This window comes from Pseudoliparis swirei, chromosome 17 (genome assembly GCF_029220125.1).
Source record: "Pseudoliparis swirei isolate HS2019 ecotype Mariana Trench chromosome 17, NWPU_hadal_v1, whole genome shotgun sequence".
In the NCBI taxonomy this organism is placed as follows: domain Eukaryota; kingdom Metazoa; phylum Chordata; class Actinopteri; order Perciformes; family Liparidae; genus Pseudoliparis; species Pseudoliparis swirei.
Genome location: NC_079404.1, coordinates 10,864,352 through 10,887,832, shown reverse-complemented (window position 1 = coordinate 10,887,832; position 23,481 = coordinate 10,864,352). Strand labels below are relative to the sequence as shown.

Below are 23,481 nucleotides of genomic sequence, written 5' to 3'. Positions count from 1 at the left end.
TGTGTAAGTATTGTACCACAGGAATTAACATGATTAATACAAACAATTATAGAAAGTGAAAGGAATGATAAGTTAATTTAGGTTTTTCACAGAAAATTATGCAATGAGAATTTTTTATTTATATTCTATTCATCATAATATTACTTTTTGGGTGATTTCAATGCCATAACATTTTTAATGTTGCCGTATTTAATGTCTGGGAGGAGAGGCAAGAGACTTACTGGCATTTACAGGAACACTTAAGACGATGCCGAGGGAGATTAATGTCGGGTATGTTATGGCAATGCCGAAGTTCACCAAGACGTTGAAAGCTGTGGGAAGAAACAACCAGAGCAGCAGGCTACACAATGAGGGTGTGAAACTAATTATATTCATTAGTTGCATGATCGATGCGGTATCAGATTCAAGCACAACATTTCTTCATATGTCATCTTTCCGTACCAAACAGCAGGCCTGCGACCCCACAGAGGTAGGCCCAGGGGATGTCTGCCAGTGAGCCGATGTACTCCACATGTGTAAAATACAGGATGAGCGGCACAAAGCTGATGAAAACAAAGTTGGCGCTTCCAACAATGCTCAGAAAGAGTGCAGCCTCTCCGAATTTGGCACTGCCCAGGACCATCTTGAAGAGCACCTGAGGACAAATAGGGAGGAGAGTAATGAAAGCACAAAGTCAGAGGGGTGTTGCAGAGGGGTGCAGCTGCCAAGTCCTTGCCGTGTCTCTGGCACAGGGCTGCTGTCTGTTTATCACATGAGGCAGCACAGACAGCAGGCCAGAGGAAACCACAGCTCCCTCAAAATATAGCGACGTGTCCCGTGACCTCCTTCATCAGGACACGGCAGCCCGAGGCCAGCAACCGAACGCTCATCACATGCTTCTGTCAGCTCAGTTTTACATTTCATAATCTCTTCCTCTCTTCTTCCACTTGGTTACATAAGTGGAAAGGAACTAATCTGGCAATTCTTACATCAGAAAAGACGATTCGTAGGCTACATATGTTAAGCGGTTCTCTTTTATAGTCATTGTTTCACTGCAGAAGAAGGTGTCACTGCACGGGAGGTGTAGAGGACACAGGCTGAGTAATGTTCTTTACTTCTGTTCTCATGCAAAGGAATACCTTGAAGAGGGCTGACATCGAAGCAGAGGCCACCACCAAAGTAATACCGATGACTGAGTGGCTGTGGAACCCATCAGCATAGGTCATCATTACAATCCCTGCTATGGCCAAGATAGCAGCTACTATCTGGAGAGAGAGAGAGAGAGAGAGAGAGAGAGAGAGAGAGGAACGTCAGCGAATGACGGATGGACGGCACGCTGCTCGCAGTGTGGCGATAAAGTCGTGTGAACCTTTACTGCTGTGCAGGGACACAGCAGGCACACATGGCACATTGTTTGTCTCCACAGAAGCTTCACGGGACGAGGCTTAATGATATAATTCACATGTGGGTTTTATTTTATCGTCGGCAGACTGCTCATTTGATATTTAGGTATTCTCACATCCATCCAGACGCCTCCACAAACGTAGTGGTGGAATATTACAAACATTACATTCAATCATGAAGTAGTTATACCTTACTTGAGTATCTCCATATTAATACGACTTTATACTTCAACTGCACTTCATGGAGAGAAATTCTGTACTTTTCACAAAAAGATTTTACAGAAAGAAAATTACAAACTAAAAAAATACATTACATTGTAAAAGATGTAATGGTTGGTTCCCATGTGTGTTATGTTGTGTGTGTTATGGCCCCTTAAAAAAAGACTATTATAAATATCAGATGTATCCAAGGTAATAACTGATTTAATAATGTAATAATACTATATCTGTCACAGAGGCAGATATTCTGAGCAATCAGTACTTTTTGTTTTAATACTTTTGTATCACTTAAGCATGATTATAAATGCATAATGTGTACTTGTATTAGAGTATTTGTACTTAAGTAAAGGATCTAAGTACATCTTCCACCACTGTACAGTGTACACACACTTAGATAAAACCTTTTCTTAGATTCATAACAAGTTCTTCCAACATTGCACCGGCGGCTTCTACAATGTTGGCTTGATTGTCTGACATTGATTCATTGATTTTTGTTACATTGCCATCAAGTTTACAAACCGAATAGCCCCCCCCCCCCCCATCCACTACTCTTCACACCCACTCCCTGCAATCACAGCTTAAAAATGCCACCAAACCGTCTGCTTCATCCCGCTCTCAATAAGCCTTGACTATGTTTTTCATTCACTTTTGAGAATTTCTTATGTCTGAATCTTTGGGTGCATAAGTGTCCGACTGACGAATAGCGAAAGGCACTTGCTGCAGTCCAGCTGAGTGGATTAGCTCTGCATTAAAGAGCTGTCAGGAAGATGAATGAGTCGTGTGCTTTTGCATGGCCAAAGCGCTCTTTGGCAAAATGACCGTTTCTACACTGCAGGCCGTCTGTCAGTCACAGCTTTGCCTTCCGCCATGTATTTCTTGTGACGGACTGTTTGCTAACAAGGTCAGTGACCCTGTTGTGCAGCTGATTTATTTTCTTTATTTGCTCGAGCACAATGTGAGGGTCAGAGGAGGTCACGGCAGCTGCACATTGAGTATCTTATGTGATGTGTTTTCCGCTCCCCTTTTACAACTAATGAATCCAAACGCACGTCGCACTCCAGCCAAGAGGGCTCTTTGTTTAATTGCAGGACCGTCTAACCTGTCTTCACAGACTTTGCAACCAAACCGAGCCTTCTTATTATGAACACAAATCCTTGAAACAACCCCGATCATCATGTTTAACAAGGATGATTTAGCCTCCCTCGGCTTTCTCTCTCCCCTCCTTTTACTTTCATGACAAACTCGTCCAAGATCCACTGCATTGCTGCAGACATCCAAACACTGCAATCCCCGCCACCAACCAAGAGAGAGAGAGAGAGAGAGAAAGAAGCTGGGGGTGTGAAAGACACAGAAGCAGGATTATTACAGTATTTGTTTCTTACTGAGGCCTTTCATCGCAGATAATGGGGGTGGGGAGTTGATGCATGCATTAGGGAGAGATGGGTGTATGTAAGAAAACCGGGGGAAAGCCATTCTGCAGAATTCAGGACGGCTGCAGATATGAAAGCATTTGAGGAGTGCAGTGGGAGGAGAGCGGGAGCTACCTCGATTTGTAAAGCTAAAGCCTCACTCCCCTCCTCGCTCTTCATCTGGATGAAATCAGTGACAAACAGACACACAGCAGGAGGGACATTTGAATGACACAGTGATCACTGGAGGGAAGTTATGCCACAACTTAGGTAACGTGCTCTCTACTCGACCTTGCTTGTGTCAGCAGATCTCACATTCAGTGGCAAATTAGTCACAGCAACACTAATATTTTAATTTATATTTCATTTTTGTGGACTGCAGAGCAAAATAGAACACTTGACTATACGTGGAAAAGGTGGACTTCTTTCTCTCAACCAAAAGCAAAGGGAGACACAGTAAGAAGCCCAAAGGCAAGTGAAGGTTATCTTGAGCAAGCCAACGCACAGCAAGCCGTTGCTTAAAATTGGCCAAACACCCAATGAAAAGATAATCTCATTCCATGTGGTAGTTTTTAAGATCCAAAAGCTACATTGATAATTAGTAGCCTTATACAATCAGAGGTCAAAGTGTGGACATAAGTGTAGAACAATGTTATTTCATGGGATGTGTGTACATTATTGTGTTATATGCCCACGGGGAGTGAGTAGTCTGGAGGGTAAAGCCTTGTTTTACTATCCACTTTCCTTTTGGGGACATTTTCTCTCAGAAAGTGAAAAGCTGTTTCTCATACGCACAGGCAGATGTACTCACCCTGACCCCCATGAAGCGGTCTCTAAGTACAATCCAGGATAGCAGGAAGACGAAGGCCTTGTTGCAACAGAAGAGCGCCGACACGTCTGTTGTGTTGATCTTCCTGAGGGCCTGCAGGTACAGGTAGTTGGTGAGGATCCACAGCAGGCCAAAAGGAGCTATCTTTGTGAAAAACACCTTGGGTGTGAGCCCGTCGTCCCCGAAAAACCTACTGCACTCCCTGCACAGAGACATGATGCAGAGCAGTGTCACAATATAGAAAAATGGGGTACAACTAATTTAAGAGTTAATTAATATTTATGAACACAGAACAGCTCTGTCTGAACAAATGATACCGGAGACTCTAATCAGTGGTGAGCATGGGAACTAATCCCCAATTTAATATCTAAATATTGAACATGGGACAGATATATATATATATATATATATATATATATATATACAGTATATGTACGAACACAGTTGAATATGCCACAAGGCTATAAGAAGTTCTTTCCATGAATGAAATAAAACTATTTATTTCCTCCTCAGGTATTTTCAGTATTATGATTTGTCTTTGCCAGTTGGAGTATGCAATATGTTAATGTCTTATATACTTATGCAAATGTTGCATATGCTCAGTCTAACCAGACGTACTTTTGAAAGCAACATTTTTAGTGGATAACGTCTCTAAATTCCAGTTGAAGTCTGGACTGGATTCCTAAGAGTGTCTAACATGTATCGGTATCAAAATAATTGAAAGTGGTCCTGTCGACTGTTGTTTTGAAATGTTCCGACTCAGTTTAAAAACGACATGCCCCTTCTTAAAGGTAACATTAATGCATTTTGAAGATTTTGGAATTTTCACTGAGTTTCACCGTTGGCGTTTACTCTAAAAACTGCTGGCCCCGGAAAGTGATGAAGCAGCAATTCATAGCTGAGGAGTGACAGGTAGCACATTTATTTGTAAGAGTCTTTGCTGGGTACCGAGGAGCAGCACTGTTATGAGTCACACTCCCTTTATCAACACACTGATTCAGTGACAATCACATTAGAGTCGATCACACTTCATTACAGACACTGGATACGTGAGGATAAACCACCTTCAGTTTGTGGTTTGTTTCTGCTGTACTTGTAATCTGCATTGATTTTTCAGAAAGTCTCACAGCTCTACAACCGTGCTGAGGAAGGTGTCAAGGAAGCTCATTTGAAACAATCTATCTTTAAAGAATCTGCAGTTCTGCTTGTCTGTCTCCGGTGGAATACCTTCTAAAGAGCCTGGACGTCATTTGTGTTAGGTTTTCTTTGGTATTGAGCACATTGAAATCAGCAATAGAAGTTATGTTGGTCATATTGTATGAAGAGTCATGATGAGCATCGGCCTCTTACAGTGGAAATCCTCTCCACTCATATCCATGAGGAGAAACACCAGCTAACCTATGTCAGGTCTTTGCCTTTACTTTGGTCTCCATCTTATTTAAAGAGACAGTACAGATATTACAAATGTACATTTTATTACAAATCTCCACTTTGGTCTCTATTTCTCCCGCATTGTTTCGAGATTCACCAGCAGGTGCAATTTGAATACGCAACAAGGGAAACGGAGCGCTTGATATATTCAGAGCATATCAGCTCCGGCCGAGGAGTGTGAGCCCCAGATCCTTGTGTAAGCTCTCCAAGAGTAAGAGCTACATCACAGAGGTGCATCAGAGCCAACCCCCCCCCCCCCCCTTCCAAATACTTCCACCCTCTTTAGCTCTTTGTGCCAAAGTAGCACAGTAGGTTGCAGCAATAAAACTATTTTCTCTTCTAAAGATCACGATGAATGGACTGTTTCAAGTGTGAAAGCTCTGCTAACACATTTAGAATGATATTATTTCTGTTTTCTGCAGCAGCACAACTAAAGATGTTATTTTCTCCCTAATGATGGAACAGTGAACTCAACATTGTTCAGGAAGTTCATTTTAAGTTATTTCGCATTTGATTCCTGTCGATCATAACCTAAATGTTGAGCTCCATATAAAATCTCTGGTTCAGTTGTTTTTTTTCAATGGCGAAAACCAGACCTTTACTTCAAGTTTTAGACAAAGTCAGTTTCTTTGCCCTAATTTATAGGTTGATTTATTTTGTTTTGTATGCATCTGTTTAAAAAGTGGCAGGTGAGTTATTTTTACTTGCTCACTCGCATGCAGAGACTCTTCTTACCGGAATCTCTGTCTGGGCGTCTGCCTCTCTGGACTCTTGCACAGATGGCCGATGTAGTAAAGGGGGAAGAAGAGGCAGTTCCAGGAGGTGGCAAACCAGGTGAGGGTGAAGGGGGCGTCAAACTGCTTGAAGGTCAGCTTGGCCAGCTGGGTGGACCCAGCCCAGGAGGAGCACACACACATCACCATGACGACCCCCCACAGGGCCTTCTGCACCTGTACGGTTGTTACCCGGATGCAGCAGTGGAGCTTCGGTTTGCTGGTGCCGGACTCCACTCCGGCCGTACCGCCAGCCGTCTGAGGGTCTGTGGTGCCCACCCCCGTCTCCCTGATGCGGTCCTCTCCTGTACATGAACACACACATGAGAGATTGACAGCTGAACACACTGATAGAGCCAGTTTGTTCTATCAGGATTATAGTTTTATATATTTCTTCAGAAGAGGGAACCAATCCATAAAATATTGTTCAGCATTATACATACATTAGCATTATACATACCGTGTTGTCATTCTTTGTTTATCTCTTGAGGTAAATCTGTTGTTGGAGCCTACAGGAAACCCTTTTATGTGTGTGAATGACTTCAGGTCACTTTTGCCTTGCCATCTTATTCCTGCTGAAGCTTCGTTCACAGTTTAGTTGAACTTGAAGGTAATCAATCAGACATCTGAGTTCAAAATGTGGTGATCAAGTGTGACAGGCTGCAGCCAAATAGAGGACAAAAGAGGGCAGATCTGATATCCAATCCAAGGCGACCTCTTTTCCACCTCGTGAGTTACAATGACGTGTGAGTGTGTGTGTGTGTGTGTGTGTGTGTGTGTGTGTGTGTGTGTGTGTGTGTGTGTGTGTGTGTGTGTGTGGGGGGGGGCATACACAGACCTGCTTAACTTAGCAATTGCTCCGGTCAGAACTTAATAACTTCCATATTTCTTCAATTATGTGTGCGTTGAGGCAAAGTGTTGATGTGCTGTTTCCTGTCTCACTCACTGTGCATCAAAGTTGATTCACTTACCAAGGTCATGTTGTAACCTCGAGTCAATGCACATACTTATGGATACTGTGTTGATTGTGTGCTCCAAACAAATCAGTTATAACTGTATAATCCTGTGCCAAGGCATAAAAGCTAAGAAGCTCAAATGCAACAACAACAACAACAACAACAACAACAGACTTATTATTCATTCATACTGCAGATCGTCACTTTCTCAGCCTCCCTTTATCTCTCAATTACTTTTTGCAGAAACAATATTTCATCATATCTTCTTTAAGACTTTAGCTAACATCCACAGAAGAAGAATACAACTGTAATGTCGATGACACAACCTGAAGTAATAAACGTTGTGCAGAGACGACTCTCAGGTACCTTTATTTGTTGAACGAGTATCTACATTTCTGAGGGACACAGAGAACCATCCCCCACTGCGGCCACACGACTTCAAGAAACAAAGTTTGGACGCAACACGTACCTTTGCTAATATGTTTTGCTGAGCTAACATATATTATATCTTTTATTTCAGACTCATGAAATACATTAAATATAGCAACAAATACAACAACAACAATATTTAGTCACAGGAAGAGTTCCTAGACATTGAGGTTGACAAGGTGCTCTGGACTCCTGTTGACCGCTCGGCATTCTCTGACATCTCTGAGTGAGTTAGTTTCTGTTTTGGTCAATTTCAATTATATATATATATATAATCGGATCTTGTTGCGTCTTAATACATTAATCGTGCAAGCTTGAAATCGACCTAATCTTAAACAGTGGAAACATCTAATTTCATTAAAGTAAAAAATTCATGCTAGCCAATGCTGTATACAATAATTTTAGTTTCTCGCCATATAATCTGGATGTTGATTATTCTGCCTGACCACAGCTCCGACCACCATCCTGTTTGTCTCTCACACTGATTTGTGCTGAAATGCACACGATAATCCTATCCATTCATTTATTATGCATATAGTACACATGTATGTCTACACAAATATCTCTGCATCATGACAACAATGTCTATTTATGTTGTTCAATTTATTCTGTATTTAATTGATCAGGTTTTATTTGTTACCTATCTGTATCAGTCCCTGTACACTTTGAGAAGAACTCCTGAGATTAATATTTAATTGATTAATAATTTGGAAGTTTCCCCTATTTTTCCAAAAATTTGTGAAATTATGATCGTTAAACGCATGGAGCCTTTTGCCGATTCATCTTCCCTCTACACTGTTGGATGGAATACACATCGCACTTCAAAAGGATGTCATGAATCGAATGTAATTTAAGGTCACACTTCAGGTGAACGTTGTATGGCACTGAACTTATCTTATTTTAGTTGTCCTGTGTTCGTTTATCAATAGCTAATGCTGATGAAACGGCCTTCATGTTAATGTGATCAGTCTCAAGAATACTTATCCTCTTACTTAAGCAACTTGCGACATATTTAACAGAAAAGCTGTACACGTGTGCATCTATCACATCTTGTATGACGAGTCATTCTTCCTGGAAGAGCTGCTTCTGACCTTGCCAGGTTGTCACAGATTAAAATGCCCCGGCTTCCCCCGGCTCTCTGCTGAATGCACAACTGGAGATTCCTATTCATGTTCATCTGCTGTGAAAATGTGATGCAATTAAGATGAAATTGTGCTGCATTATGTGGGTATCCTGAACAATGCCTCCTGTTCCTCAAGGCGGGGGAAAGCAATTGACAGCTCTGATAGTCCTGTGGCAGATTTGTCAGCAATGAAAGATGATGCAAGATCATTGTGTGTTCTTGCAATAAATGATGAATCAGCAAGGACCAAAAAAAGAGCCAGGCGCACAAGGATGCCTCTCAAAGTCTTCGGCACATGGGTGAGAATTAGGTTTCTCTATTCTGAGCTCAAAGCCTCTTTGTCTCGTTCTGAAGGTCATGTCTTGTTTACGCCGCCCGGTTTTTGTCCTTCCTGCATGGGCCTCCGTCCCACATCCCGTGGCCCTGGCCGCTGCTCCGTACTGCATCACAGTTTAATCTTCCAAATGCAGTGACGGGCCAAGCCAATCTGCCACTGGGCCCCAGCCAAGCATTTCCAGCTCTGGCACATGTGAACACACTCAGTGAAGTGTCATGACAACAGTTATGGTCCTGTCACACTTCAAATAAGCTGTCACCATAATACTCAGAAGATAACAGGTTATGTATTGTACTAAATGGAACACAGTGACATACATTATTATTTATTATTTATTATTAATATTAATGTAAATTCCTTTTTTACCCAGTGGCTTGATGATAATGTACTTTCCTGAGCCCGACGGTGACTAATGACACTGTATCAACCTTGAAATCCGGTGATGAACAATATGGAGCATTGCTGAATTCATCAGCGGGAGAGAGCTGGGTCAGTAGACCGGCTCAGTGAGATAGAAAGGCTCCTCGACTGATGACACGTGAAGCCATTATTACCAGGATTAAAAGACCCAGAAGGAGTCTCCTTCTTTAACTGCTGAATGAATAACTGACTGCTCTTAACCTTATCGGTTTGTAATCAAATGTCAACCGTCAAGGTCAGACAGGACTGCGGTAAAAAGCAGTCGCACGCAACCCTTTGGTTGGATGAAGTGTATTTATTTTCTAATACCTAATAATTAATCTAAATCTTTTTTTACACAAAAACAGATTAAGATGAGGCAGCTAAAATGATCAATTCAACACATGATGAAAATATCTTTGCTCATTCAACATCATCTATGTCCAAGTGTGCTGAACTGAACCTAGCAGCCATCTGCAACATCACTGGAGACAGGAAGAAAGTGTTTGGCATCCTTGTAGGTTCAGCTCTGGATCCACTTTGACAGCTGCATGGATGTCTTCTCCTCCTCAAATGCTTCCATCCCAACCGCTCAGCCTATGAACAACCATGGAATTATAAGAAAATCCACTTGTTCTGTGTGACATTTCTTCACATGTATGTAAATCTGTTGAAAAATTAGTGCATTTACAGATAAAGGCACAGTAAATCAATCTGTATTTGCTCATGTGTCTGCCTCTAGTGCTTTAGCACCGATTGGTGTTTAGGGATTTATCTGGCCAGTTTTCCAGTTTATCTCCCATTTCAGTGCATACTCCCATGCCTCCCTGCTTCCTGACCAGCCTCACTCACACTCACGCTCTCCTCCCTCCCCGTGCAGACTCTGCAGTGCAGATCTCTCCTGCTAATAGCTGCAAATCCCAAACGTGCCAGCAGAGCAGAGCACTGCCTGGCTGCCTTTTCTCACACTTCACAAAGCCTGGCCATGACAGGCCAAGAAAGTCCAGCTCTGTCCCTCTGCAGCGCCCTGAACGGGCCACTCTCTCTGCCGCCCTGCGACTCGCAGAGCACGAGCAGAGATCATCGCAGGGAGCTCTGGCGATAGCGTCAGGCGTGTGTTGGTTCACCAGAAAACTGTCGGGACTACTTCTCTGGGACCTCCAGTTGGAGACACCGGGGTAAGAGTGGTTTGTCTGTTTGTGTGTGCGGCGACATCTCCATGGGAGCAGGAGTGCTCTGCAGCGCTCTGCCTCAGTGATTCAAGAGGGTAAACAGATCAATCACCAGAACACCCTTCAGAGGAACTCTTATCCTTGTCTTACTGTCTCCTGGCTCTCTGCTTGGTGATGAATATGAATTGACTGGTGCAACTTACTCGTTCTGTCATGCTCATAATCAAACATTATACCATGTACATAACATCAATGTTAAGTTTAACTTTAGGTGTAATAATCTAGATTTGTACATCTTTGCACATCTATGCACAAATGTAGGATATAAATGCAAAACACAACATCAATCATTGCATCCGTACTCTTAATAAAAAGGAATCCTTCAATCCCATGTTGCCCAACTAGGTTTTTCAGTTCTGACATGTCAAAGTCTGAGCCATGATGTTTAAGTACATGTATGGGTGTTTAAACAAGCTACAAACGTGAAAAGTCACATGACAAAAAGATTGTAGTTGTATCACGTCAGGTCAGACGGGGCGGCAGGAGACAGACAGGCAGCAGTCACTGTCTGTGGAGTCTCTGAGTCTGACAGACAGTGGAGTCTGTGATACTTGGCTGTGGCAGCTTGGTCCGGCCGAGCTGACAGTCGGAGGCCTTTCAACTCACCAGCGCAGGCTCATCCGACAAGACTGTCTGCTCGATAACACAACAGAGAGTCAGGCCACAAACACGCCCTGCTGCGTCAACCAGCTGATGGGTGGGACCACATGGGCCGAGGGGACAGAGGCCCATGACCCATGAGGGCAGACAAGGGCGGGACGACTGTTACTGATCCTACTCTCTTTAATTCCCGACCGGTTTCTCCTTCAACCTTAGAGGACAACGGAGCAACTTCCTTTACCGAGTTGCAAACTTTTCACTGCCCTGACCTGTCCAGCCCTCCGATGACTCATTGGCTAGTGATACAAAACAAAACTGGTGCAAGCAGGCCGGCATGTGTTAGTGTGTGTGTGTGTGTGTGTGTGTGTGTGTGTGTGTGTGTGTGTGTGTGTGTGTGTGTGTGTGTGTGTGTGTGTGTGTGTGTGTGTGTGTGTGTGTGCATTGTGTGTTACAGCAGAGCAATAGTAATTACTCAAATGTGGCAGCGGGTACACCGCCCAACAGTATATCCCACAGTCCTGAAGCATCCCTCCCTCTATATTGCAGTCCGTTTCAATCGTGACTGGAGGGTGATGGACGTACAGTTTAACAGATTGGCAGGAGTCCCAACTCTTTCCGGGACAAAATCAATATTTAAAAGATTGGCCACAGCGTCCCTGCTGAAGTATAAACAACCACCGCAGGTGTACACACTGAGTGTCTGCACAAACAGCGTTTATAGTCCCTCCATGCACCCCAAGGCCACTGATAACACAGGAATGCTATCTGACTTACACAATACTGACTTTGGACTGATGTGTTTTTTTTAATGGCATCAAAAGAAAAAGTTTGTCCAACAAGATTTAGATGAAGTAATTTTTGCTGATGATTGCTGTTGGTCACAATTACCATAACTGATGTAGCGATAGTGGACATATTGTGTTGTTTCAGCATTGTAATAATTAGCCTTACAAGTCCACCACAACTATCCCATCTGGTCTACTTGCTGCATTAAAAATGAGAGGATAGGCAGCCGTCCTGCACCCTCAACAAACAAAAGGTTTCTTGCAGAGATCAACTCCCTCAATTCAGGATTAGAGTTCAGAGCTTCCTCTGAATGGATTTTGGAGGGTTTTACTCAAAGATAAAACACTACGACAGTGTCACTTCTTTATGAAATACAAATGAGCAATATGCAGCACGTTCACTCAAATGAACGTATATAATTAATTAATTTAGCACATAACATCCATCTACTCAGCAAAATGTCCTTCATTACAATGAAACCGGTGGCTTTTCTACACACACACACACACACACACACACACACACACACACACACACACACACACACACTGCATTTCATATACAGTACCAGAGCAAAAGCTTGGCCTCACAATAAAAAATAAAAGCCCTGTCACAGTGTGTTCCTTGCACACTTATCAACCAAGAAAGCCCCATTTCCCTTGCTTTTAAAATGATTTTAAAGCATTACTCCTCCTACCTTCAAAGTCAACTCCAATTACATCGAAAGGATTAAAGTAATACGTAAGGAGCTTCAAGAAGAATTCTTCCAAATCCATAGCTGCTTCTGGGGATCATCTAACGCCACCGATGCAGCTTAAACACATATGTACGTATGTTTGACCTTTGTTTTCATCTCCATACTCGGGTTTTTTCATACTGAATTTTGCTATTCAGGCCTGAATGCACATTTGCATACAAATAGGACGCATGCAAACAACTTTTAGGTGCAAGTCTCTATTCATGTCTTCGGTGAGCACGCTTGACGGAAACAAGTCATGTTATTTGTATGTTTTTTTGGATTTAGTGCAAAATCATTCATGTCTCAAAGTGGTAATCTCCATTGCCCAGTGGTAAATGCAGCCGCTCTTTTGCTAAGTGCAAATGTTTTCTGAAGATGACGATGAATGTGCACAAAGAGCAGGGCAGACAGGACGAATCGACTGACTTTACATACATCACTTCAAGCCATATCCACACAAAGCAGCGAGTCGCATACTTAACACTGCTGCACTTCTCAAAACCTCTTTAGAACCTTAAGCACACAGAATAAAGAAAACTGCTTCACTGCTACACACAATCACATGATAACCCATCTCACTGGGAAACACTGAAGATCCAATTCGATGTTAAATGAGTTAGTCAGTAATTGAGTCAGTTAAACCTCTATTTCTGTGTGTGAACAGTCATAATTTGCTATGAGCCGATCGGCATGTGGTAAAGATGCTCAGAGCCCTGGAGAACGGTTCAGCTTGCTCATACAAGCAACTGATGAAATATGACCAGCTTCCATGTGGACGTATGTACACTGAATCAGTTTTCAGAGAAGACGCCTGTTCTCTTTCCAAGCGCGTTATGAAATTACAGAGATTAAAGGGATTTGTATGAACTTCTTACCCCTGCCTATGATGACACAACACAGTTATTCCCCATATACATAATTTTAAGAGAAATCAATAAGTATCAACCATGGGCTGTTGGTTGGGTGGATTCATCACAAGAGCACGTATAAGAAGAGGTAAATAAACCTCACCACAATAATATTCTGTGCCACTGTGGATGTTAACTGGACACAAAAAGAAGAAGACAACAGAGAGACCACTGAAGATCCTACACTGAAAAACTAACTCTTTGACATTTGGGTGCAGGTTATTAGTGATGGGAACAGAGGTTTTGGAGCCAGAGTTACATAAGCAGCGGAGTCTCGGTGTGTTGATCCGCTGTGGACCCCTGCGATTCCCTCCTCCTTCAAAGCAGCTGCTGAAAAGGGGAGCTGTACATTCACATCCTAAACCCTAAAGCTTTGACTCCCTTCAATGATCTACAATGTTGTATCAACCACAACACACACACACACACACTTACAATCCTTTCTCTATCCCCAGCATAGCTTGTGTTAATTCTTAATATAGAAGCTTGTCAAATAACAGCCCACTGTCACAGCTATTTTGAAAATACATGATTTTGAGCTGGCATATGCACTGATAAACTTACAATCTGGTACCCAGCAGCGGTGATTACTCTGAGGTTATCCAGAATGCCTTAAAGTGTGTGAATATGCAACACAGTTTAAACAGCACATCGTTAGTTAATTTGATTTCGGCAGTGTCCAAATGAAACTGCGGAAGAATTCCTCATTCCCATTCTAACAGCTTGTCGAGTCATAAATGATGGATCATGAAGTAAAACTGTTGTGAACTCCCAAACAATAGGATGTAGAGTGAAGCTTCACTGACAAGTCTCAGTCAGCAAGCTTTGGGTACGTTATGACTCCCAAAAGTACTGCAGCAGAGCAGATTATGTACGCTATTGCCTGCATAATTAACTTTTGTAATAATGTATTAAATATCACTTGAAACACCTTGTCAACTGACAGGTTGGGAGATGACGTTTTCTTTGTGCGCTGTCTCAAGTTGACTGGTTGCCAGCAGTGTTTATTCACGCACTACTTTACTGCACTGCACAAAGTGACGCTCCCTGCAGCGTAACATTTAGCTGATTAAATCACTTTCTTTGTAAGTCATCACAACCTTTTCGGACGACTTTCTTGCACCACGACATGTGTAAGTGTGTTTTAACCATTATAAAACATAAAAGTTACAGAGACAAGTGTATCCAAATAATGCGTGTTTTCATCCACACATCTTTTAGTCATTCCCTTAGATCCTTATGTTTTCTTAAGTTATCTGAGATATGGATTACTTCAGATGCAAAGCACTACAATGCTGTGAAATGAGCAGTTAATGCAGTGTTTATTGTGCTTATGCCAAACACTGAGACACTCACTAGTCCTCTGTGCTGGGGGGCGGATTAAAGAATGCACTGCTGTTATGAGGCTGAGCAGAACATTGCTGTGAATGATACTATACACATTGAAGATGACAGGACAGGTGATCCAGCAACACACACACACAGGCATGCACACACACAAACACACACACACACACACACACACACACAAACACACACACAGAGGAGAGTCAGAGAGGAGTTGTCCCTAAATGATGTAAGTGAGAAATGTTGTAAAGGTGTTCCTGCAGATCAAAGCGACTTAGGGAGACCTAATGTAAGACTGATAATGAAGCCACTAAAGGCAGACTGAAAACCAGTTTACAAGGACCATTAACATGTTTACTGGTGGTTTGTGTCCCATCTGCTCTAACATGACGTTCTGACATCACAGCTGTGACTCTTGTCACCACGATGGGTAGAGGGTCGAGAGTGCACTCAAAGAAATGACTCATTGGATGAACTCAATTAAATTGTTGGCAGGTTTTCCATCCAATAATTATATGCAACTCCAACTCAAATTTAGCACATCAGTGCAATAAAATGTAATTAAGTTAGTCTAACTCATTTGTATCAAATACATCTAAAATAAAATAACGATATTCATTAAATTAAATTAATTTGTGTTTGTCCAACTCAAAATATAAACTAACTAACGAACAAAATATGCAAATTCCACACAGAAGGAAAGCCCCGACTGGGAATTGAACCCACGAGCCTCTGGCTGTGAGGCAACAGTGCTAGCCACTACACCACCATGCAGCCCTGAAAGTGTCTTCACCTCATGCAAACAACTGATTTTCAACTGGCGCATGCGCAAAGGGTAGTCCTCAATGAAACACATTTATTTTGAGTTGATATGCACACCATCTAACCTAAATAAATCTAATAAATGAAAGTATTCATACATTTTGTGTTACACCCATTAAATATAAATATCTATTTTTGTAATTGATTTATTTAAATGTATCAAACAATATTTAAATGTGTCACCTCAAAGAAGGGCTTGAATCGTTTTTGTGAGTGTAACCTAAATAAATCAAAAAAATGAAAGTATTCATACATTTTGTGTTACACCCATTCAATATAAATATCTTCGTTTTGAAATTGATTTATTTAAATGTATCAAACAATATTTAAATGTGTCACCTCTAAGAAGGGCTTGAATCGTTTTTTTGAGTGTGTGAGGGGGAATCCCTGCTGCAATAACAACTTAAGAGCCTCCCTATGGACCAGTACATTTAGCAAAGAGTTAACCAGCCCGGGATGGGTAACACCCCCCCCCCCCCCCCCCAATCATCGATGCGTCAATAACAGTAAACCAAAGCAAGTCTATTTCAGGCTTCATCTCGGGTTTTTCCAGCAACATCACACAATGAAAGAAACTCATAAATAAATAATGTGTTTAACGATGTGATGCATTCGGTGACTTCTGTGCAGAACATTGATTATGGTGCTGTCTTACGTCCAATTGTTTACATGTTGCATCACAAATGTGACGGTAAGTTGCGCGCTTGATTGACTCCCGCGTTGTTTTCAGCTCGCTCGCAGTAAGATGTTCTAAAGTTGAGTCATGCTTTTAATGAGTAAGCATTGAGAGAGAGACATTCAGCAGGAATCCTCTCCCCATCAAATCAACAGAAAGATGCTTCTAAACGTATTATTCTGTGAAAGGACATGACAGGCTGCACGCAAAGCCGGCACCAGCCCCAGTGTACGGTCTGAATGATATGAAGCCCCCCTACCTTCCACTGTGGTGAGGGTGAGCACCGGACTGTTGCAGGCGGACAGCGGGGCAACCCTTGCGGAGTGTTTCTTCATGATGATGAGCTCGGATGGGCTGAGCTCTAAACCGCTTCGACTACATCCCTGAAGCTGATTTGGTGCAGACACCAGACCACTTGATGGGACCCTTGCTGCTTCTAGAGCCGGTCTCCTGCTCTCTGTCCCCCCGCATCCATCCAACTCCCTCTTGGTGATTTGTTTTCTGCTGCCTCTGTCGTGTCCCCCCACCCCCTTACTCCACTTGCCTTGCCTCCTCAGATCTGCTGCATGCTGTGCGTCCTGCCTGGTCTCTCCTCACGTACAGTTTGGCAACTGCTGCAATTCGCCAACGTCGCACATCCATCAGTCCTCCCCCCCTATACAGCATCAGCATCACCTATCACCCCTCCCGCCCGCCCCCCGTCCCGAGGCAGCTGTGCCCGGCTGTCCTTCCCGAGCCCCGCTGCGGTCCCGCCTGGGCAGCGCGCACGGAAACGGACTCTGTAACAGATGTGATGGGCACGATGCAGCAAGGTGTGTGTTTGTGTGTGTGTGTGTGTGTGTGTGTGTGTGTGTGTGTGTGTGTGTGTGTGTGTGTGTGTGTGTGTGTGTGTGTGTGTGTGTGTGTGTGTGTGTGTGTGTGTGTGTGTGTGTTTGTGTGTGGGTGGGTGGGTGGAGAGATAGTTGAATTTTATTTTATACTGGAATCCCCAAAATGTCTGAAGGTCTGAGTCTTGTTCAATGCTCATGAACAGCATCTGTTTGTGTTCTTTAGAGTTTAGACCCTACAGTTGTGAACATTTAGTTGAATATTTTTCCCACCCACTTTTTTGGAGCAATTCAATATATCTCTTGTTCTGCCTGTTTTGTGATATACATGCCTAAAAGGTGCCTAATATTTCTAGACTGAAATAATATCGGCATTCTAATTATTATTACTATGATGATTTTTTAGTTGCCTATTTTATGGTGCCCCCTCAGGACTTGGTGCCCGCAAAGCGCGTATAGTGCGCATTAGGGAGCAAGAATGTCGAAAAGGAAATGTATGTTTAAAATGTAAGTTTCTTTGAAATATGCAACATATTAAAAGAGAAAAGACATGGTTTTCTAATTTGTGTTCTTATGTGTTATGGTTACTGCTATCAACATTGTTGTGTTTACTCAATTGGTGAAACTGCGTTTTCACAGATAATGTAGTTTTACTCAGGCTCAGGTTTAATGTTTATTGTTTAAGATGGTATTGCTTACTCAAATATTGGCTAAGCTTATTATTATTATTAATTCTACTTTTCTGTCTGATATGTGTATTGTGTCAATATATGCTTAGTATATGTTGTACTACAAAACAACTTAAATTCTAAAATGTGAATAACTTCTGCAATTTCAACAAAATTCCAGTAGATGGCGAGCTTCCCAGCTGGATTTCCAGGAAGCCAGATCTACATTTCCACTGAAACTAAAGGATGAACTATCTGCTTTGTGGGAGGATCCTGCCAGTCACCTGGACTGATACCAGCTCAAACATAGAAAGCACATTGACTCCTCGGACAGATCAGACCTCCATCTGAGCTGAACTCAAACACAGTTGTATTTGACCGACTTCCCCTGTGGTCACCATGCAGGCACTGACTTGGGAGTTATTTGAGTTGTGGAGAAATTCCACGAGAGGACGAATCTGCACAATGACGTTTGTCCATCACCAAACCAAGCTTCCTGAAAGGACATTTTCTTTGGCTAAGGGGTGAGTTTTTTATTTGGCAATGTGAATGTCCCAGTTGTCTTTCTATTCACATGAATGAATGAAGATTGTAAAGCACTCCGAGACAAATTTGTAATTTGTGAAATTGGGCTATACAAATAAACTGAATTGAATTGAATTGAATTGAATATTCACTATGAATTAATTTGTGTTGTCGTGTTTATGCATTGCACTCAAAACTCAGCTGTATAATGATATAATATAATATATTTTTTATTGAATGAAAGGCAGCAGGGACATACTAAATAATAATGCAATTTTAAATTGTAATTTAAAGTCAATGTATCGTAATTATTTACCTCATAATATGATTCTCATATTTTCATTACCATAATAAAAGCAAGTATGATTAACATGACAATGATTGAATTACTGTGTACCTGGTCTATATGTTTAGTATAACTCTCAGGGCTGCATACAGATTAGAGATGCACTTAGAGATGCACCAGTTCAGCTTGTTCTGTCCTACAACTGAAAATACGCTCTACTATTGCTGTGCTTCACTTCACTGCTGCCACAACACACTCAACATTCACACCTGAGTGTTCAGAGTGTCCACTGTAGTTTGAAACCAAAAACCCAGCTGACTGAAGTCACAGTCCTGATAACTTTCACTGACACATCACCCTTTACATGTCCTTTGCCAAAGACATCACAGTCCAAATGGATCTGCTGAGTGTTGAAGTCGGTCGCATTTTCAGTCTTATTCAAGAAGTTCTTCAAAATTGTTGAGTGCCTCTTGACTCTCGTCTGTTGGGCCTTTCTAACCACCACAGAAATTGGTTTTGAAACCTGAAGTGACAATTTAAAGCTTCACATTGCGTTTCATAAAACTTTTAAACTGAGAGCTGTCCAACTCACTTTGTGGTAGAGCTGTTCAACAGAAAAACTGTGCCTGAAATCCTCTCTGTAAATATGTAATATGTCATTCTGCTTGTCACTTGTGTTTTACACCTGAGGAGCCATCGTACACAAACAGATATATCCATCAGAGGACAGCAGAATGTTGACAGTGTTGCAAATTGAAGTGCTCAGTATTGATCTGTAAATGATACATGTGCTGTCCTTGTGACCCTGAATCAATGTCTTTAAACACATACACATTTGACTGTCTGTCTGCAGTGTGTGTGTGTGTGTGCATGTGTGTGTGCGCGCACGCGTGTGTGCGTGTGTGTGTGTGTGTGTGTGTGTGTGTGTGTGTGTGTGTGTGTGTGTGTGTGTGTGTAAAAGCAGCTGCGTGAGCATGCCTAAAGGAAGCTGCACTGAATAATTAACTGCTTAGACTCGAGCTCACACTCATGCCCTGCCTAACTAAAACAGGAAGAGCTAAAAACACTCTGCACAAACGCAAAAACGCTTCTTTTTTTTAAATCCTCTGTTTTACTAAAGAATGCTTTTATCAAAACTTGAAATATGGAACAACATCTACATTACAAAGCCTGTGTTTATCCGTGTGGCTCTTTCATGGGTCCAACAATGACTGTGTAAATGAAAAGAAGAAAATAACTCTATAATCCTAGATTTAAAAGAGTTTAACGATTTCTCAATGATTAATTATTATATTACAGTTGTAATGTTGTGTTATTGTAATGTTCATTTTCATGCTAAACATGTTGCTTTTATTTTTGTGTTTTAATGCAGTGGCCGCATTGTTTATGGAAAGTTAGAATGAATTGAACTGAATTGGATTTAATTATATTACATTGAATTGAGAGATTTCAGCATTTCAGCTTAGTTATTGTTAAAAGAGCTGAGATAAAGCGCTGACATGCTCATTGGGACACAGAATATGTGTTGGGAGGTCGACCAGATCATGACCCCAAACATGTTGTGGAGGTCCACATGCACACAAAAAGAGAGAGAGCGGGAGAGAGAGAGAGAGAGACTGCAACACTGCAACTGCCAGCTCTCACTGGGAAGTAATATTGTCAATCATCAGTTTATATGGCAACGAGAAGTGAACATGAAGTGCACATCATTGATGGAAAAGACTGAGGGGTGGAAACAGGTGGAGCGGGTGAGATCATCAAAAGATCCCAGTCAGTGACTCATAGACTTTTATCTGTGAACACGGAGGAGGATCAAACTAGTCCACGCTCTGAGACGCCACATGCCAACTCTCTCTTTCTAACACACATACTGTATATGAATAGGGATAAGCGTGCGCGAGCAATAAAGAAGTGTAAAAAGTCGCCGCATCGGCACAGCCTTTTGAATACATATTTCTACCCAGAGACTGATAGAAGACGATCTGAGAGGCGATAATTATTCTCTATACAGAGCGATGTACCAGTGCACTCTAAAGAAATGATTTTCTGGAATTTGTATTCATGCTGAATAATGAGTGTGCTGCATTAGTCGCTTTCCAGGTCAAATGTTCTTAAACTGCATCAATCAGTGCTGCTATTATGTTCCTACTGATGGTTGAATCAACCAACATTAGAAATGGAACATTATGGGAAATGGCATTCAATGTTGCAGGAGACAAATTATATGCTTAAAAAAAAGTAATACATTATGAAAATGTTCCCTTATTGTTAGCACAAATGCTATCACAACAAATGTGTATGAAGTTATTCTCCAGGGAAACAGTCATGGCTTGTTATGGCTCAGGAAATATTTCCCTTTATTGGATAGTTCAGAAAGGCAGAAACTGGGAGAGAGAGGTATGACAAGGTGAACAAAGGTCACCACACCTGCTGAAATTGAACCGGTGACATTGCAGTTAGTGCTATTACCATTCAGCTATCAGGACATAAACTAAGGGAAATACTTTTGATAGAAATTGGAAATATGGATATTTTATAGGAAACACAAAGCATAAAACTAATATATACTTCCATGTCCTATTATTCCAAATATACAATTATATCAAGTTCAGGTTACCACTGTGTTGCTCATGTCACGTATTGGTTTTTAAAAAATCTGAAAATATATGCTCACAAGTCATCCCAATAGTTGTTGAGCTATTTTACTCAACACCTCCTGAACGCATCATCTCACTCTTCCGGTAAGCTTTGGTTGCCAGCTCAACAGCGAGCATGACTTCTTCTTCTCTCCCTCCCGCTCCCTCTTGCTCAGTGTGTCTCATGTATAGTTATCCCCCTGCCTCCCTTAATGATAACGATACATGCAACAAGTGTAGTTTATTTGCTAGGTTGGAGGCAGGTCTAAGTGGGTTAGATGCACGGCTCCGCGCTATCGAAGCTCAGACAGCTATGCTAGTTAGCCGCCCTCTCCCGTAGTCGGCGCGAGCTACAGTCAGCTGTTAGCTGTGCCCGGCGGTAACCGTGCAGCCGGATGGTTGGGTAACTGTTCGCAGGAGTCGTAAGTCTACACAGAAGCCCGCTGTGCACCAACCACTTCACGTTTGAACCAGTTTTCCCTGCTCAGCGACACACCCGCTGAGGAACACACCCTGGTTATCGGGAGCTCTATAGTCAGGAACGTGAAAATAGCGAAGCCACGGACTAGAGTCGTGTGCCTCCCGGGGGCCAGAGCGGGCGACGTGGAGTCTTGTTTGAAGCTGCTGGCTAAGGATAAGCGGAGATACAGTCAGATTGTAATACATGCCGGTGGTAATGACGCCCGAGCCCGCCGCTCGGAACTCACTAAAATTAATGTGGAATCGGTGTGTGCTTATGCCAAGACGTTGTCGGACACCGTAATTTTCTCTGGCCCTCTCCCAAATTTGCAGACAGACGAATTGTATAGCCGAATGTCGTCTTTCAACCGCTGGCTGTCGGGTGGTGCCCAGCGAATAATGTGGGCTACGTAGACAACTGGAAGACTTTCTGGGAAAACCTGATCTGATGAGGAGAGCGGCATTCATCCCACGTTGGACGGAGCGTCTCATTTCTGCGAATATGACCAAGTTGATCACGGACTTAATCTATGACAACCCAGGGTTCAGATCAGGAACCGGGAGCAGAGTTGTAGTTTAACACCCTTCTCTGCTCTTCCATTCGAGCAGTTACCCACCCTTGACTTTAGAGTAGAGACTGTGTCTGTCCCACGGCCACTTCAATTAAATAAATCAAAAGTAAGCAGAAGAGGAGTCGTACACAATAACCTTATACAAGTTAACACAATTATTTCAGCAGTGCAACAAAATAGGTCTATTAAATGTGGTCTCCTAAATATTCGATCTCTGTCATCTAAAGCTGTGTTACTGAATGATTTAATATCAGATAATCACATTGATTTATGTTGCCTAACTGAAACCTGGCTGAGCCATGAAGAATATGTCTGCCTGAATGAATCGACTCCTCCAAGTCATATTAATACTCACATTCCTCGAGGCACCGGTCGAGGAGGTGGAGTAGCAGCCATCTTTGAATCGAGCCTATTAATTAATCCTCAACCAAAATTACACTACACCTCATTTGAAAGCCTTGTTCTTAGTCTTTCACATCCAACCTGGAAAACACTACAGCCAATTCGATTTGTGATTCTGTACCACCAGGTCCATATTCAGAGTTTATATCTGAATTCTCAGAATTTATATCAAGTTTGGTTCTTAAAACCGATAAAGTTATTATTGTTGGAGATTTTAATATCCATGTGGATGTTGATAATGATTGCCTTAGTGCTGCATTCATCTCCTTGTTGGACTCGATTGGCTTCTGTCAGAGAGTACAGAAACCCACTCACAGCTTTGGCCACACGCTTGATCTTGTTCTTACTTATGGCGTTGACATTGAGCATTTGAACGTCTTCCCACAGAATCCTCTTCTGTCAGACCACAACCTCATAACTTTTGAATTTATACTACCGGAGTGTACTCCGTTAGTCAAAAGTTTCTACACTAGATGTCTAACTGATAGTGCTGTAGCTAAATTTAAAGAAGCGATTCCTTCTGTATTTGATTCGATACCACGTCTCAATATAACAGAGGACTCCTGGTCTAACTTTAGTCCGTCCCAGATTGATCATCTTGTTGACAGTGCCATAGGCTCTCTGAGAATGACACTGGACTCGATAGCCCTCTGAAGAAGAAGACAGTGAGGAAGAGGAGGTTTGCTCCCTGGTATAACCCTCAGACCCG

At 42.2% G+C, this 23,481-nt stretch overlaps 2 protein-coding genes and 1 long non-coding RNA gene across 6 annotated transcripts in view; 1 reads left to right on the top strand and 2 right to left on the bottom strand.

Moving 5' to 3' along the window:
* Window positions 1–23,481, bottom strand: part of LOC130206856 (cilia- and flagella-associated protein 46-like) — a 233,052-nt gene that overhangs the window by 139,661 nt on the left and 69,910 nt on the right. The gene's annotated exons all lie outside the window — the stretch shown is intronic.
* slc35f3b (solute carrier family 35 member F3b) overlaps window positions 1–23,481 on the bottom strand; it is a 47,172-nt gene that overhangs the window by 2,361 nt on the left and 21,330 nt on the right. The window contains exons 1-6 of one of the 2 annotated variants that reach the window (XM_056435060.1): window positions 16,657–16,835; window positions 6,006–6,348; window positions 3,822–4,041; window positions 1,119–1,244; window positions 442–634; window positions 222–311 (exon numbers count right to left, since the gene is read on the bottom strand). In XM_056435060.1, coding sequence (XP_056291035.1) covers window positions 222–311; window positions 442–634; window positions 1,119–1,244; window positions 3,822–4,041; window positions 6,006–6,348; window positions 16,657–16,732 — 1,048 coding nt within the window. In that variant the 5' untranslated portion in view covers window positions 16,733–16,835. Of the gene's footprint in view, window positions 1–221; window positions 312–441; window positions 635–1,118; window positions 1,245–3,821; window positions 4,042–6,005; window positions 6,349–16,656; window positions 16,836–23,481 lie in introns of those variants that run through there. The other variant, XM_056435058.1, reaches the window with a different exon arrangement.
* LOC130206857 (uncharacterized) lies at window positions 10,309–18,680 on the top strand. The gene is made up of 3 exons (XR_008834196.1): window positions 10,309–10,465; window positions 16,955–17,209; window positions 18,074–18,680. It is a non-coding gene; the product is annotated as an uncharacterized LOC130206857 (long non-coding RNA).